Here is an 18,502-nt window from a genome sequence, read left to right as displayed (position 1 = left end):
AGAGAGAGAGAGAGAGAGAGAAGGAGAGTGATTTATGAAACGACACAGGAGGAAACCTCCTGGGATTTTATCAAAGGTGAAAGGGGAGAGAGCCTGGAAAGGGGGGGGGGAGCCTCTGTTATTGGCTGAACAGCCCCTGCCTGTCAGTTGGTGTTCATTCCAACCCCTGCGCTCTACCCAGAAGTATGTTCTGTGAAGTGACTTTTACTAGTGCGATACACTTGCTTGTGGAGCCCTGCATGGAGCAAAGCCGGCTCCTTGAAAAATCCGGGTAAGCCACAATTGGCTTCTCCTTCTATCTTCTTCCGTTGTCATGAGAAACCCCCCAAGCCAACCCAAAATGCTTTCTATTACAACAGGAATAGCTCACAACAGTATATTGAGGCTGGGAAAATTCATTTTCCCCCAGCTACTGTGAAGATTGCAGTTGAGCTGAGAGGGAACAGGGAAGCCTTAAGTGGGTGGCAGATGACATCAGTGTTTCTGCTAATCAAAAAGACCTGGGACTTCATCCCTGTGTGCCCTGGCTCCACTGTACCACCACTCCTCCATCATGCGGACCGATTCTTTGGTCAAGTGGGCATGTTATAGCAGTAATACAGCACCCTCATTTCTTCTCTCAAACAGCCCCCTGTGCGTGAGTGTGAATGTTCAAGATGTCTCTGAGCAATGAGAAGAAAGTGAATACCTCAACACTGAGGAAAATAGCAGCCGACATGAGCAACATAATTGAAAGCTTGGACACAAGGGAGCTCCACTTTGAAGGGGAGGAGGTGGACGCTGACATGCTGCACGACCCAAAAGCACCTGGTGAGTCAGTGGCAGAAATATAAGAGCTCAGCTGCAGAATTTGGCTTCTTCAGAATCTGAAGATTGTTGTGAATAATCAGAATACAGTTACCAGTATTATTACTATTACTATTACTATTATTATTATATTTATATCCTGCCTTTTTCCCAATACTGGGACTCAAGGCAGCTTTACAACGTTAAAACTTATACAATTCAAACATATAAATAGAAATATAAATACAAGTGTACAAAAGTTAAAAATATAATTAAATCATCAATATTAAAATTGTAAAAATATCAAAACATTAAAAGACAACAACAACAAAAATAGTATCCATATGTCATATTTTCACAGGTCCAGACTAGTTATCCCCAAAGCTCTGCTGGAACAAAAAGGTTTTTACATGCCTACGAAAGCATATCGAGGAGGGTGCCACTCTCGCCTCCCTGGGAAGGGAGTTCCAGAGCCTTGGGGCAGCCACCGAGAAGGCCCTCTCCTGTGTTCCCACCAGGCGTGCCTGTGATGGTGGCAGGATGGCGAGTGTCTTTATGACACTAGAGAGAAAAAGTCAAAATGTGGGTGGTGCCTGGCAAAACATTAGAAGATTTCAGAGGAATAGGCTGAGTCAGACTTCCAGTTGCCACAAGATGCATTTTCATCACCCTGTGTAGCTTCTTGTCCATCCGCCATGGCTAGTATTTCCTAGGGATGTATAAGACTTTCATTAAAGTTTGCAGATCATCTAAACATGCCACATTCTCAGCCACAAACATGAATGGGAATACATTTTTTTGAAAAATGTTTGCATGTTTCTGAAGTGTGATTTTGATAAAAAAAATGCTTTTAATCAAGTGGAGAGAAGTGCACACTTTTGAAAAATGTACACAGAAATTCATACTGTTTTCATTCAAAATGCGCACTTTCCCCATTCAAATGAAATGAAAAACAGATTGAATCAGATCAAAAACAAAAGCAAATAAAAATGGGAGCAAGCTGAGCTGAGCTTTGAATGAAGTTTGGAGAATTTTTGGCATGCTCAGACATCCCTGGTTCTCCCACCTCTGGAATTTCCCAACTTCTTCTGCCCCTTCAGCAGGAGTGGAGTTCCTCAGGCCTGTGGGCCAAATCCAGGCCTACTGGGGTCCCCCAGATGGCCACACCCCTTTCCCCAGCCACACCCCTTTCCCCAGACCACCTATTGTTAGGTGGTTTCCTGGCTTTTGTGCAGTTTTTTCCCCATTCTAAATGATTGAGATGCCTCTCCTAAGGCTGAGTTACTAGTGATAAGAGCTTTAAGCTAAAATAAGCTGGGGTTTTTGGTGGTTTTGGCCCCGCCCCTTTTGCCTTTGGTCCCACCCACCACTGGAATGCAACCCTCAAGAGCCTCTGTGAAACTGAATTTGGCCTTCAGGCTGAAAGAGGTTCCCCATCCCTGCCCTAGAGACTAATCCCCAGTCATCATAGCATTCTCTCCTTCCATCATTACCTGCTAAAAACTGGAACAATCCACGTTATTTGAAAGGCTACTTTCCTTTAAGGTGCAATCCTATGCAAGTTTAGACAGAAAAAAAAGCCTACACCTCCCAGCATGCCCCAGCCAGCATAGCTATGCTGCCTAGGGCATGCTGGGAGGTGTAGGCTTTTTGCTGTCTAAACTTGCATAGGATTGCACCCTTAGGGAGCAATCCTATCAGGATAGGTGGCCGCCTCTGATCTTGGGGGCGACCGCTTATCCAGTGCACGGTGGGAGGGGCATGGAGGGGATCCTGTCCTCCACCCTGCATTCGTGGCTAGGTGGCCAATTTTGGCTGTCTAGCTGCAGGATGTCGGAGCGTGGGGTGGGGAGGCTGGACAATGCACAGGAAGTGTTGTACTGGCACTTGCGCGCTCCCTGCCCCCGGGAACGCCCCCTTTTGCCCCACTCTGCGCTGCTCTCTCGAGCATGGAGCCTGTGGATGATCCGCACCGCCTACAAGGCAGCGGGTTCTCCAGGAGCTGACCTAAGAGCACAGGCTTTGAGGTTGGTTCCCGGAAACCAACCAATCCTTTTGCCATCTAGCCACTGTCTAGTGGCCATAGGATTGCACCCGTAAAGTCCTTATCCAACTTGTGTCTTTTACAAAGTTCAGAGTCAAACCAGTTTTGGTTGTGCTCACCATGGGGAAGAGCAAACAGCCAGGCAAGGCACTAAACTCCTGTCCCAAAAGCACTAGAAATATTGTGCAGCTTCCCACCTGACATATGAGATTTTATCAGCCATTAGTCCATTCTGTCAAACCAAAGGTATGTGGTATCTTTGCTTAAAAATAGTCTAAAATTACCTAACTGCACCACTGCATGCAAAGCACTTCTTTGCATGCGTAGGGAGCAGGATGGCCAATTTGTCTGCCTACCTCAGCCCCTTAAACCTCATGGGATGCTGCTTTGGAGGTCCCCCTGCCCCAATCACCATGTGCATCATTTTGGATCCCAGCCTCTGGCATTGCACAAAATCTTTGGCCATATACTCAGCCCTGGCTCTTGGCTTTTATAAAGTGTACAGAACCTAGCATGCATTTGTAACTAAATAATAATCCTTCAGTTAGAAAAAAAGCTAAATGGGGAGATCGTCATTCTCCTTTGTACACAATACAAGCTTATTACACTGCCAGATAGTCTCCTCTGTACTGCTGCTTACATAATTATTTTTCATCAGTTCACAAGCTTAGAGATGCCTAAGTGAATTAACTGCAAACAAATAGCTCAAACGTGGATGAAATATTTATTTTTGTTTTTTCTCTGGCAACCGAATTTCCACTGGTTTCCAAGAGACGCACAAAAGTTCCTCAAAATGTATAGGGGGAATCGACTGGTTTGGTTTATTTAGGACAGTAAGTAAACCAGACTCAATCACCAAGCAGCCCATACTCCAGTTGTTTGCCATGCAGTATTTGATTTTAAATGCATCTGCATCACTGTGCAGCCGAAAATATTGTGAAGTACGTTTTATTTAACGTCTAAGTATGTCTTCATTAACGCACGGCTCAATCATGCTGCTAAACTTTTGCCGGGGAACTGGAAAGCACTGGATGTGTGAATTAAAGAATGGATTCAGAATTAACTTCATCAATTTGCTCTCAGTTTTGCCTGTTGATTGAAACGGTTCCTTATTTATGGTAAAGAACTGCTGCACTCCCAGCATACAATAACTAGTGAAGGATAACCCTTTTTGCAAGTAGAACAGTAGTATAACAGGAGAGGTGCTATGCTGGACCCTCTCTGCCTGAAGTGATGATCTTTGACCCTCTGGACTTGTCTTGCCCGGTTCTTATAGTTCATCAGCTGAGGCTCTTGTTCTGTGTCTGCCCCAGCTTCTGAGGGTATGCAGTGTGGGCACACGGAACAGGGCTATCTCAGCCTTGGAATTCCTTCCCCAGAAATTCAATCTGGCCTCCTCTATCTTGGACTTCTGATGGGGCTTCAAAACTCTATTTTTTTCAGGGTGCATTTGAGGGAGCAGGTTGATGTTTAATATATTGCACTGTTTCAGCTCTTGTAATTTTACTCTCTTTTCTGTGTGGTTAATTTTTTTTGTTAATGTTTGTTTTAATTATTAAGTTTGTTTATCATTTGTTTGTGTGTAGGTGTGGGTGTTGCACTGACAATTTCCGTTTAGCCTCCTGTTATTTTTAAGAACTTGACAATGGGACTCCTATCTAAAGAGGAGGCAGAACATTCAAATAATTGGAAGGTTTCATTTATTTGAAGGGGCCTGCTAAACATGTGGGAGAGCTTGACTGAGAAAATTCATTATATGTTGTGATGTCTTGATATCTCATTTAACTGCTTTCATATTAACCTTTTGCTTTTCCTGTTCCGAGTTGCACTTTAAAACCCATTTCAAGAACTTGGTACTAAACTTGCCATCTCATCATTCGCAGTGGGCATTCCATTCTCCGCCATTTATAACACTAGAGGATTTAAAGAGGCTCATATACAGCTCTACTTAACCGGGTGTCCGATCCGAGTGCACGTTCTGGAAGTGGAGCGTTTTACCTCTTCTACAAAGGTCAGATCTTGTTCACCAGTGCAGCAGTCCTTTATGTATCCAATCATATTTCATTATACACCCATATTTCTTTGCTAAGCTTAGAATTTCTTTGCATTTTGGGGGGCAAATGACATATTGTACGAAACATAACATTAAATAACTGAATAAAATATTAGGTTTAACAGCCTTTTAACCTCATCTATAGAAAGTGGGTGTGCCAAGGCAACACTTATGTGCCATCTTTAGAAGCTAAAAAACAAGCCAACTACTCATTGGAATCCCCATTACTGGACCGGAAGACTTTAAAACAGGGAAGTTCACAGTTTGACTAGTACAGGGATGGGGCATATCCCTCCAGATGTTGTTGGACTGTAATTCCCATCATCCTTCACCATTGGCTTTGCTGGCTAGGGCTGATGGGTATTGTAGTCCCAGCAACATCTGGAGGGCCACATATTCCTCAGCCCTGTTTTAATGTGTCAGGCCACTGGTCCATCTATCCCAGAATAGTCAATTCCAGGGGTGGGCAACATGCAGCTGCAGGCGGTCCCCGATGCTCCCCAGTGTGGACCCAGCTGCCCTCAAAATAAAAACATTTTAAAGGTGTCTGTAGCAGCCACAGAGCTCCAAATGTAGCTTATACACAAGCAAAATTTAACCATAGCATTACTCTAGTAGCACTATGGAGCAGTTGCCACTGAATTTCAGCAGCAAACTGGCAATTTTAGTCTCTTTTTCTTTTTGGTGGGGCACTTCATGGACTTGTGGCTGGGTGGGGATCTGCGGGGCTAAGATGACCACTGGGCCTCCCGAAGTTGCCCACCCCTGGTCCGCTGTGAAAGGCAGAAGCTCTGAAAGATCTCCAGTACTAGAGGTCTTTCCTAGCCCTGCTAAAATGGGATCTTGTAAATGCCATAGACTGAACATACAGCACTTCCTCAAATGGTAAAGATAAAATTGGAACCTGAATCTCCCAGTTCCAAGGTCAATACTTTATAGACTATTGCTTCTGGAGAACAGGTGGCCTCCATTTTTCACTTAAATGGGTACTTTGCTCCTGGTAACAGGGTTTCTGTGCTGGTAGTAAAACTGTCTTCATGCATCTCTTAATTTTGAAAATCCATTTCATATTATTTTCCACACAATATGCCCATTTTCTGTGCTGCTTAGTCAGGCTAAAACCTTGCCTTCCTTGAATATCTGGGGAGGCTGGTGGATCCAATTTCAGTGGGGCAAAGATTCCATTCTGGGGTTTAGTTATAACCAGCCAGAAGTCTAAAGGGGCTATACATCCACAAAATATCTTGGAAAGCTCCTTTAGACTTCTGACTGGTTGTAACTAAAACTCAGAATGGCATCTCCGCCACACCAAAATCAGATCCACCAGCCTCCCCTGTTGAATATGCTAAAAATGTTACCTATTAGGAATTGTATGTTAGAAATGTTACCTATATTAGGAAGCTATAATATTTATTTAAGTTTGTTCATTAACTCGCCTACAGGAAGGCTGCTAATTGATTTGTTTGAGAAGTCAGTAGGGCTGTTACAGTTATTAAACAAAGAAAATTGCTGGAAAAGCCTGTGTCCTTGATCACAGCTCCTTTGAATTTTTTATGTCTTTTTTTTTCCTTTCTGAAGGTACCATGTCCACATGTTTACACTATTGAATTGACACATGGGGAATTTAAATGGCAAGTGAAAAGGAAATTCAAGCACTTTCAAGAGTTCCACAGGGAACTGCTGAGATACAAAGCTTTTATACGGATTCCCATCCCTACAAGAAGGTAACTGCATGAAGCCTTTCCAAACGATAGGGGAAGGAATGACAAGGGGAAAGCACTTCCATCCATGTTAGATAGGTCTGAGCATATAACACCAATTCTGGCCTGATTGTATTGGCTGCCTGTACATTTCTGAGCCCAAGTCAGAGTGCTGCCCTTGATCTACAAAGCCATTCACAGCTCAGGACTGCAATACCTGATGGAGTGCCTCTTCCATTATGAACCTATCCATACACTATGATCAATAACTGAAGCTCTTGGGCCTTCTCAGTGGTGGCCTCCCAGATGTGCAGTGCTCTCCCCGGTGAGGTCCATATGATATCAACATTGTCATATTTTTGTTGCCAGGTTAAGATTTTCCTCTATCCCAGGCATTTGAAAGCATATGAGGGAGCATTTTAGGGGTGTTGTTTTTGTGTAGTGGCAAGAGTGTTGGACTATGAGCTGGGAGATCTGGGTTCTAGTCCCCCCTCGGCCATGGAAGCTCCCTGGGTGACTTTGGGCCAGTCACACATTCTCAGTCCATCCCACCTCACAGGGTTGTTGTTGTGAGGATAAAATGGAGAGGAGAAGGATAATGTAAGCCGCCTTGAGTTCCTTGCAAGAGGAAAAAAGGCGGGGTATAAATGCAATAAATAAATAAATAAATAATCAGGTCCTGGTAGTTTCATTGTTAATTGCTTTAAACTTGTTTTTAAATTGTTTTAAATTCTTGAATGTTAAAGTTTTCAAATTATGTTTTATCATGCTGTGAACCATTCAGAGAGCTTTGGCTATTGGGTGGTATAGCTATGTAATGAATTAATGAATGAAAATGAATGACTTATAAGCTTTCTCAGCTGCTGGTGCAGTGTCCATGGCTGTGGTATGCTGTTGTGACAAAGCCCCTTACTGATAAGACCCCTCAGAACCAATTTAGCATCTCTGCAATCCTTGAGAGGGCTAAATATTTCCCAGATTCGACACAGATCTAGGGAGGGCTAACTCATCACAGAAGTCAAAGCTTTTTACTATACCTCCTTCCCACTCAATAAATCTATCTGCCTTGGTCCTTGTTAGTTTCTACCACTTGGCCTTCCAGCTCTTGCTCTTTCCTGCCACTTTCCTGTCTCTCTCTCCCATGCCATTTCTATAGCAGCCTCTGTGGCTTGGACTCACTGCTCATTCCTGGCACCCCGCACCCCATGCCATTTCCAGAACAGCATAATAATTTTCAGGGGGAGCAACGTTAGGAGCAATCCCAGGCGGATCTCCATCCCTGCACAGCTGAGATTCTGTGGCAGCACAGAATGCTGTGGCAGGTGCAGAATTTTGCCTCTTGGTAATTTTTGTGTTGTTATTACAGATGTTGTTGTTACATTTATAGGCCATCTTCCCCCCGAGGAGCTCATACATGCTCCATCTCCCCTTTTTAAAAAATCCTCACAACAACCTGACAGAGTTGCTGAGAGATAGAAGCCCAAGGACATGCAGTGAGCTTCTTGGCTGAGTGTGGATTTGAACCTGGGTCTCCCCAGCAAACCAGGAGTGTGGAATCTCTTTCAGCCTGAGGGGTGAATTCAGTTTTGGACAAGGTCTCAGCGGAGGGGGGATTCCAATGGTGTGTAGGGCCAAAATACCAAAAAAAGTCAGCATATTTTAGCTTAAAGCTGTTACTGCCAGTAACCTAGCATTAGGAGAGGCATTTCAACCTTATAGAATGGGGTGGGGGGATGTGCAAAACCCAGGAAACTACCAAACAATTGGCAACCAGGGGAAAGGGGGTAGGAATAGAGAAGGAGTGTGGCCATGTGGGACCCCAGTTAGGCTGGGGGTTGAACCCCACTGTTCTAGCCACTAAACTACACTGGCTTTTGGTTTTTGGAAAGCAACAGTATGCATGTGAAGATAATGTTTGAAAAGCGTGTGGTGATGCTTCTTGAAATCTCAGAACGCCAAGAAATGGCTATATAAGGTTGACTTGTTTTGGGAAACTTATGAGGGAGGCCCACAAATTAAAAATGGATGGTAGTTTATAAGCCATTATGAAGTTCCCTACCAAAAGGCCCATGTCAGTATGTTGGTACTCAGTGTTGGAGTGCTAAATGCCAGTCTTAGTGGTTTCTAGGGGGTATTCATCAGCTTTGAGGCATGAAAGAGATTGCTCCAGGGAGGAATGACATTCAAAGTAGCAAGAGGATACGGTGGGCAGAATTTATGAACAGTACGCTAAGCAGAAAAATGTAATCCTGGTTAATATGTACTGGCTGGCCTGCTTAAGACTAAACATACAGGGTTGTTGTGAGGATTAAATCTGATAAGGATACATTGGAGTTTTTGTTGTGATTCCATGGAAAAATAAAGCTTGAGCTACACACATACAGTTTATGTTAACGCATGCATATGGGGCTTCTTTTGATGATGAAGAATTTTGTTTTGGAAGAGGCACCTCCCCTCTCTACTCCACGTTCCACTGTATGAAACAAATCCCCACCATCTGAATGTTGTATTTTTCAGACACACGGTCCGAAGACAGACCATCAAAAGGGGAGAAGCAAGGCAAATGCCGAGTCTGCCACGCACTTCTGAGAACATGGTCAGAGAAGAACACCTGTCCAGTAGAAGAGTAAGCATCCTTCCTCATAGCTATTGATACTGACTTCGGTTGCAAGACATTGGTTGTGTTCAAATGATCAAATCCTGGCTTAATATGCCAGGATATGCACAACTTTCATGCACTGGCACACAGCCCCTTTACTCCCGCTTCAGTCCTGCCTTTGCACAAGTGAGTGAACAAGCCAGAAAGTTGGAGTTAATTGTAGATTCCTGTTACATCCAATCTGAGATAAGCCAGGATCTGGAAGCCAAATTTCAAGCATGGCTTTGTATCCTGGCTTGTTTGGAAGCCATGAACCATTGTTTCCCAGTTCATATGTAACAGGAAGCTATGCTTAACTGCAGCTTTCTGGCTTGTTCCCCTGCTGCCATGACGGGAGGACTGAAGCCAGAGCAAAGGGCTTCATACAGAATTATTGGCTTTTTAAAAGGAAATAGGTGCAGGGGGCCTGATCTGGATTGGGACCCTGGTGCAGGGGCAGAGGAGCTTTAACCCTTGGCTGAGCTCCTTCACACCTGCCTACTTTTGAAAGAAAAGCTCCCATTGGCCCTTAGGGTGGGTTTTTGCAATCACCTGGAGGATCATTAGCTGCATTCCAGTAGAGGCTGATGGCGCCGAAGTCAGTGGAGCTGTGTATCCGCTCCAGGTTTCAGTCAGAACCAGCCAGAACTCTAAAGGAGCTATCTGAGGTGCTGAATCTTGGATAGCCCCTTTAGTGTTCTGAAACCCAGAGCAGATTCACAGCCCCACTCACATCAGAGCCACCAGCCTCTGCTGCTTCATTCATACATGCATCTCCATCGGTTGATCTCTCATTCCCCTGGTTACTCAGCCCTTGATAACTTATAGCTGAATGTGTGAACTGGCTCAGTTAAAACACATTGTATCTGAGGCCCTGCAAAACATCTGGCTCACATGCAGCACTCATTCACACATGCATGTTATGTGACTGTATCTCTTCTCTTCTTCTTTCTTTACCGATCCATTTGCTCAGTATCAATATTATAATGATGCTTTAATTTCCTTCTTCCACTCCTGCCACCTTCTCAGTGTGGCTACCTTCAAATTGCCACTTCAAATAGAACAGCCTTCTCCAACCTAGTGCCCTCCAGCTGTTTTGGTCTACAACTCCCATCATGCACAAGTAGCATTACAAATGGTCAGAGATGAGTGGAGTTGTAGTCCAAAACATCCAGAAGTCACCACGTTGTGGAGACTTGGTTTTGTTGTTGTTGTTTTGTAATGCTCTTGGCTTTCCAATTCTAAATAATAGAATAATAATCCAAGTCAGTAATGATATGCACTGAGAATTTTGGCACCCTATCTAAACTTTTCGTGTTTGCATTGTAGAAACAACTGGAGGATTACTTAACTAACCTCTTAAAAATGCCTTTGTACAGGAACTACCATGGAACGGTAAGTGATGAACAATTACATCAGACTTTTACTTTTGCCTGCTCTGTTGGTTGTTATTCTTCCAGGGTTCACAGCGGCTGCACTAGCAACCTGGGCTGCGAGCTGGTTAAAGAAATCTTAAGTCAATTAATTGTATGACTTTTAATACATTAAGGGCGCAATCCTATGCAGGTTTAGACAGAAAGAAGTCCTACAACTCCCAGCATTCCCCAGCCAGCCATTGTGCATATTAATAAAACAATGGGTTTCGAGAAAAAAGCATATTTTCTTTGGTTTCAGATGACACAATGAAGAGATACTCCCTTCTGTGTGAAAGAGAAGGGGAAATCTCTCTTCTAAGATGGCTCCTGTCTGGTGCAGATTTTATAAATATTGTATTGTTAGAGGTAATTGAAATTCAAAACCTGCAGAGAGCCATGATGACCATTCACAAAACCCACAGGCACCACTGTAATGGTGAGATGATTTTAGTTCTTTGTTGATTAAACCAACTGATTAATCAGCTAATGGCTGCAGTCTGACCAGTCCCCCAAGTGTAGTGATAGAGGTGCACCCCACAATGCTGCAGGACAACTCTTAGGCCCTGTGCAAACATCATATTTCACTGTGGTTCGTTTTTCCTTCACCATAGTTAAGTGTTGCATCTGTGCTAAACAAGCCATAGTTAAGGCAGACTGCCTTTCCTCTTCAAACTCTCTTCTTCGAAGGCAATTAACAGGTCTAGCTTTTCTTTCTAAATACTTGGTGTCTGAGAGGTGGGCTTAGTCTGGCACACTAAACCATGGGTTCACTCTGTAAAACAGGCTAGCAGAACCCATGGTTAAACATTATGTCTATAGCGGGCTTTAAACTGTATGGTGCCATACACAGTCTGTGTGTTCTACCCCAACATCCTGTGGGATATTGCAAGGCATGAGAAGGGCATATCATGCATTGTGAATTGTAGCTACTTGGGGAAAGCAAATGCCTATGGTTGGTCTTGATTTCCTCCCATTTTCTTCACCACCTGTTGATCTTCCTCAACCCCACTCTTGCTGCTCCAGGGCCTTTTTCATCTTCTTGCACCATTGTTCTGTTGTAATTAATTAGTAGTCGTGAACAGGGTCACTGTATTTTAATTTATCGTAACTAAGAGGGCAATCCCATTCTCGCTGAGAGATCACCCCGATATTGGATTCTCTGATCTATCCTAAGGCCTGCTGGGCTCTTGCCAGCAGGGCGGAAGTGAAGAGGGAGCTAGTTTCCTCCCTTTCCTCCCCCCCCTTCCCTCTGCAGGGCTGGCATAACTTTTGCCTTCTATTGGGAGCAGGGAGCGGGGCTGGGAGGTTCCTGGGGGCACCTTTTGGAGCTGCAGCCACTCCCTCACCACCCACTGATACTCCCCTATATGTCTCTTCCTCCCTGCCCCTGAAGGTCAGGGTTCTGACCTTGGGGAGGAAGCCACTGTGGTGCTTTCCATGGGTGCTGGTAGCGGGGATCCAAGGTGAGATTCTCCCCTCTGAGGATGGACCTCTCCCTCCGGCTTTGGAGGGCGAAATCCGCTATATCCTATGACCCCTGGGACATATGCCCGAGGATCATAGGATGGCTCTCTAAATGTGCAATCCTATGCATGTTTAGACAGAGAAAAGGCCTACAACTCCCAGCATTCCCCAGCCAGCATGGCTGGCTGGGGAATGCTGGGAGTTGTAGGCCTTTTCTCTGTCTAAACATGTGTAGGATTGTGCCCTAAGTGTATAATCATTGAATTCATAAATGTTGATTGTGAATTTGAGAAGATTACTTAATGACGATTTAATTTGAGCTATGGCCCAGCCATGACATCTGTCTTTCAGTTATTTTACATCACACATAAGTAACTTATGCAATTCTCCACTAGAAGAAATGGTGATGGCTACTAATTTAGATGGCTTTAAAAGGGGGTTAGACAGACTCATGGAGTTATAGTCTACCAATGCCTATTCCCCCTTCATGGAACACTGCCTTGTTGTGGCGAAGGGGCTTGCGTAACTCAGTGAAGCCATAAGCTATGCCATGCAGGGCCACCCAAGACGGACAGGTCATGGCAGAGTGTTCTCACAAAATGTGGTCCGCTGGAGAAGGAAATGGCAACCCACTCCAGTATCCTTGCCAAGAAAACCCCGTGGAACGTATCACAAGGCTAAAAGATATGACGCTGAAAGATGTCCAATATACTACTGGGGAAGAGCAGAGGGTATTTCCAAGTAGCTCCAGAAAGAGTGAAGCGGCTGGGCCAAAGCCGAAAGGACACTCAGCTGTGGATGTGTCTGGTGGTGAAAAGAAAATCCAATGCTGTAAAGAACAATATTGTTTAGGAACCTGGAATGTAAGGTCAATGAATCAAGGTAAGCTGGAGGTGGTCAAACGTGAGATGGCAAGATTGAACATTGACATCTTGGGAATCAGCGAACTAAAATGGACAGGCATGGGCGAATGTAATTCAGGTGACCATCATATCTACTACTGTGGGCAAGAATCCCTTAGAAGAAATGGAGTAGTACTCATAGTCAATAAAAGGGTGGGAAAAGCAGTACTGGGGTACAATCTCAAAAACGATAGAATGATCTCAGTACAAATCCAAGGCAAACCATTCAACATCACAGTAATTCAAGTCTATGCCCCCATCACTGAGGCCGAAGAAGCTGAGGTTGATCGGTTCTATGAAGACCTACAACACCTTCTAGAACTAACACCAAAAAAAGATGTCCTTTTCATCATAGGGGATTGGAACGCTAAAGTAGGAAGTCAAGAAATCACCGGGATAACAGGCAGGCATGGCCTTGGTGTACAAAATGAAGCAGGACAACGGCTAATAGAGTTTTGCCAAGAGAACACGCTGATCATAGCAAACACTCTTTTCCAACAGCACAAGAGGCGACTCTACACATGGACATCACCAGACGGTCAATATCGAAATCAGATTGATTATGTGCTTTGCCGCCAAAGATGGAGAACCTCTATACAGTCAGTAAAAACAAGACCTGGAGCTGACTGTGGCTCAGATCATGAGCTTCTTCTTGCAAAATTTTGGCTGAAATTGAAGAACATAGGGAAAACCACTAAACCATTCAGGTATGACCTAAATCATATCCCTTATGAATATACAGTGGAGGTGAGGAATAGATTTCAGGGATTAGACCTGATAGACAGAGTGCCTGAGGAAGTATGGATGGAGGTCCGTCACATTGTTCAGGAGGCAGCAACTCAATCCATCCCAAAGAAAAAGAAATGCAAGAAAGCCAAGTGGCTGTCTGATGAGGCTTTACAAGTAGCTGAGGAAAGAAGGGAAGCGAAAAGCAAGGGAGAAAGGGGAAGATATACCCAACTGAATACAGAGTTCCAGAGAATAGCAAGGAGAGACAAGAAGGCCTTCTTAAATGAACAATGCAAAGAAATCGAGGAAAACAATAGAATGGGAAAGACTAGAGATCTCTTCAAGAAAATTGGAGATCTCAAGGGAACGTTTTGTGCAAAGACGGGCATGATAAAGGACAAAGAAGGCAGGGACCTCACAGAAGCAGATGAGATTAAGAAGAGGTGGAAAGCATACACAGAAGAACTCTACAGGAAAGATCTTAATGTCCCTGATAGCCATGATAGTGTGGTCACTGAACTTGAGCCGGACATCCTCGAGAGTGAAGTCAAGTGGGCCTTAGGAAGCATTACTAACAACAAAGCTAGCGGAGATGACAGTATTCCATCTGAGCTATTTAAAATCCTAAAAGATGATGCTGTTAAAGTGCTGCAATCAATATGCCAACACATTTGGAACACTCAGCAGTGGCCACAAGACTGGAAAAGGTCAGTTTACATTCCAATTCCAAAGAAGGGCAACGCCAAAAAGTGTTCAAACTACCGTACAATTGCGCTCATTTCATAAGCCAGCAAGGTGATGCTCAAAATGCTACAAGCTAGGCTTCAGCAGCATGTGAACCGAGAACTACCAGAAGTACAAGCGGGGTTTTGAAGAGGCAGAGGAACTAGAGATCAAATTTCCAACATTTGCTGGATCATGGAGAAAGCAAGAGAATTCCAGAAAAACGTCTATTTCTGCTTCATTGACTACGCTAAAGCCTTTGATTGTGTGGATCACAACAAACTGTGGCAGATTCTTAAAGAGATGGGGGTACCAGCCCACCTTACCTGTCTCCCGAGAAACCTCTACGAGGGTCAAGAAGCAACGGTAAGAACCAAACATGGAACAACCAATTGGTTCAAAATTGGGAAAGGAGTACGACAAGGCTGCATATTGTCACCCTGCTTATTTAACTTATATGCAGAGTACATCATGAGTTTGCTTTCGAACTGTGGTGCTGGAGAAGACTCTTACGAGTCCCCTGGACTGCAAGGAGGTCAAATCAGTCCATCCTAAAGGAAATCAACCCTGAGTGCTCATTGGAAGGACAGATCCTGAAGCTGAAGCTCCAATATTTTGGCCACCTAATGCGAAGAGAAAACTCCCTGGAAAAGACCCTGATGCTGGGAAAGACTGAAGGCAAAAGGAGAAGGGGACGGCAGAGGATGAGATGGCTAGATAGCATCACGGATGCAATGAATATGAACTTGAGCACGCTCCGGGAGAGAGTGCAGGACAGGAAGGCTTGGCGTGCTATGGTCCATGGGGTCACGAAGAGTCGGACACGACTGAACGACTGAACAACAACAACATCATGAGAAACGCCGGGTTGGATGAATCACAGGTCGGAATTAAGATTGCCAGGAGAATTATCAACAAGCTCAGATACACAGACGATACCACCCTAATGGCAGAAAGCGAAGAGGATCTAAAGAGCCTCTTGTTGAGGGTGAAAGTGGAGAGTGCAGAAGAATTGATGAGCGCCGAAGAATTGGTGCTTTCGAACTGTGGTGCTGGAGAAGACTCTTACGAGTCCCCTGGACTGCAGGGAGGTCAAATCAGTCAATCCTAAAGGAAATCAACCCTGACTGCTCATTGGAAGGACAGATACTGAAGATGAAGCTCAAATATTTTGGCCACCTAATGAGAAGAGAAAAGTCACTGGAAAAGACCCTGATGCTAGGAAAGATTGAAGGCAAAGGAGAAGGGGACGGCAGAGGATGAGATGGCTAGATAGCATCACCGATGCAATGAATATGAATTTGAGCACACTCCGGGAGAGAGCAGAGGACTGGAAGGCCTGGCGTGCTATGGTCCATGGGGTCACAAAGAGTCGGACACGACTTAACGATTGAACAACAATGCCTATTCACCATAATAGCTAAATGGAAGCCCCAAGTTCAGAGGCAGCATATCTCTGGATGCTAGTTGCTGGGGGGAAGAATGGGGCTGATTTTTCATGCTCTGCTGGTAGTCTTCTTGGAAGCAGCTGGCTGGCCTTTGTCCAAAACAGGATGCTTGACTCGATGAACCTTGGTCTGATCTCGCCAGGGTCGTCTCATGTTCTCAAGAATGTCGTTGTAATGTGCATGCAGTCTGTGTAGGCTTGGATTAGCATCCACGTGTAATAATATAATTACCTTCTGTTCATAAAGGCGATATTATGCCAACTTGGCACCCATAGACGTTGAGTCATTGGGGAAGATTAAAGAACATAATGCTGTGTGTAAAATACAGCTCTTGAATGTGCTGCACCAGACGTGCTTCTGCCTCGACTGGCAATGTTATCGGAGACTGATGCACTGTTTGTGGAATTTTTCTCTCTTGCAACTTCACAGAGAAACTTCTGGTAGCAGAAATGAATTAAAGCAGAGGGAAAAGTTTGTTTGGGGGCCAGAATTTTGGCATCTTTATATGAGAGCTGGCCCTGCCATTAGGCAGAGTGAAGCGGCTGCCTCAAGGAACTGATTTTGGGTGTTATGAAACGGCAGCAGTTTTTGTTGATAAAAAAATTACTAGTTATTTAATGTATTATTATTGTATTTTTACGTCTGGAGGAGGGAAGAGGTGATTGTGGGGTTTTCTGCCTCAGGTACCAAAATAACTTGGCTGGCCTTGGTTACTATGCACCTTGACTTGGGGGGAAAGGTACCCGTTGTTGCTCTGCCTCAGGAAGCAAGATGTCTTGGGCCAGTCTTGCTCTAGATGTATTTGACTCATGAGAGACAGGCTCTTCCCTGCCAGTAGTCACCTACAGAAAGGAAGACGCACACACACATAAACACACACACACACCTGTCCTTTTTCTTCGCATCCTTCAAGGTTAAAGTTAGTTTCAGAGATAGCTACAGTCATCATAAGCTTGAACTATTGTAGGTAACTCTGTGAATGGGAGCAGAATCCTTCAGCCAAAGATTTGGCAACTTATTTTGAATCTATACATCATCCTTTCTCACTTATCCACACACCTAGAACACATACACAGTTTTTCCCATCCCTTGGCTCTCTGTGTGTTAAGTGTGTATTTTTCACAGTCGCCTCCATAACCTTTGGCTAGCTTACAGGAGGGCGGGGGGGGGGGGGCTTGACAACACACAGCTCCGCTCTTCACAGTTAATAAGTGACTTACCATGTGCTCAAAACACAAGTGAAAGGTGTTTCACTTTGTTTCACCAAACACTTTGGGTGTTTGGGTGGTTCTTTGAATCCTGACCATAGCATATCGTTGTTGTTGTGCTAACTGGTCTACCGTTTTGGTTTCCCACTTCATTTAAACTACATAAAGGAAATAGCTGTCATGTTGCTGGGTCATGTCTGCTCTTCCTTCCATTCCAGGCTTAAAAGAATCTAAATTCCATAGTGGGCAGGCACAAAGATCCATTGGGTTTATTTCCACAGGGCAGCTGTCATTTTTCTGTTCACATTTAATTCTCTGCCCTGTCTTCCGCTGATATTTCCTAGAAATTTTTCCTTTGATGCACAACAGACCTTGATACTGAAACCCTCACATTCCCTAACTAGGCTGTTCCTGTCACAGATCACTGAGAAACTTGAGTGGGATATTGAGCCTTTACAAGGACAGCTGGGAGAGTATAAAATTTCAGATAGAGACATGGAAGATGTTGCTATGCTGTCAATTTGGTTTTTTCCTTGATGGAACTCTGGAAGCTTTATGTTAAAGGCATTCTGCATGTCTGTTAATGATTGATCACACAGGTGACATTCAGTCTTTGAGTGACCCGCAAATCTCTAAAGGTTTGGCAGAATCAGAACCTTACTGCAAAAAAGTTTATGGCAGCCACTAACTTGGTCTCCATGGGGATATTTTTTTTAATTAAACCTATATACCATGTTTTAATTTTATAAAATGAACAAAGCGCTTCGCAAAAGATAAGATACAGCATTAAAACGATGAGAATCTTGATGTCACAGTTAGCGCTAAACTACATGTGTCACTCTGTGTGTTTTTCACAGCCTTTTTTTTTCATCCAAAGCAGCCTATGGAGGCTGCAAAGTGGGAAGGGAGGGGTTGCCTAACCTTTTCTCTTCTGGCCATTTTCCCCCTTCACCTCCAGCTCCATTCCCATTACAAGGGAAAATATTCTGGGTGGGATCCAACATCGTCATTCTGTACATGCAAGGAGAGTTGCGCTCATGGAAGAGGTTCCCATTCTCCTATCACATGATAATTGACTGCATGGAGGGAGGTTCATATGAAGTCCTCTCCTATGTTCATGTCAAGCTGTTGAATTTTTTGCCTGTCAGAATTTTTTTGCCTGTCAGCATTATTTACTTGTTTGTTATACTTATCCTCCCAATAACCATAGTTCTCTGGGCATTGTACAGGCAAATTAAAAATACAGAGCAGTATCACATACTGCCACTGCACTGCAACTCATTCCATTGCACCAGCAGGACCCATTCTACTGCAATTGGGAGTTAATGCTTTGTAAAGGAACCCTGGAAATGAGCAGAAACACTCATTTCCGGGTTAGGGCAGGTCAGCGAA

At 44.2% G+C, this 18,502-nt stretch overlaps 1 protein-coding gene across 1 annotated transcript in view; it reads left to right on the top strand.

The window, feature by feature from the left end:
• PLD1 (phospholipase D1) overlaps window positions 1-18,502 on the top strand; it is a 204,882-nt gene that overhangs the window by 98,217 nt on the left and 88,163 nt on the right. Inside the window, exons 2-6 of the mRNA XM_084847488.1 lie at window positions 628-810; window positions 4,714-4,841; window positions 6,462-6,607; window positions 9,101-9,209; window positions 10,551-10,616. Coding sequence (XP_084703614.1) covers window positions 648-810; window positions 4,714-4,841; window positions 6,462-6,607; window positions 9,101-9,209; window positions 10,551-10,616 — 612 coding nt within the window. The 5' untranslated portion in view covers window positions 628-647. The remainder of the gene's footprint in view (window positions 1-627; window positions 811-4,713; window positions 4,842-6,461; window positions 6,608-9,100; window positions 9,210-10,550; window positions 10,617-18,502) is intronic.

The sequence above is a fragment of the Heloderma suspectum genome, chromosome 3 (assembly GCF_057233095.1).
Source record: "Heloderma suspectum isolate Gila_16-S chromosome 3, 16-S_ref, whole genome shotgun sequence".
In the NCBI taxonomy this organism is placed as follows: domain Eukaryota; kingdom Metazoa; phylum Chordata; class Lepidosauria; order Squamata; family Helodermatidae; genus Heloderma; species Heloderma suspectum.
This window is presented reverse-complemented; position numbering and strand designations above follow the sequence as displayed.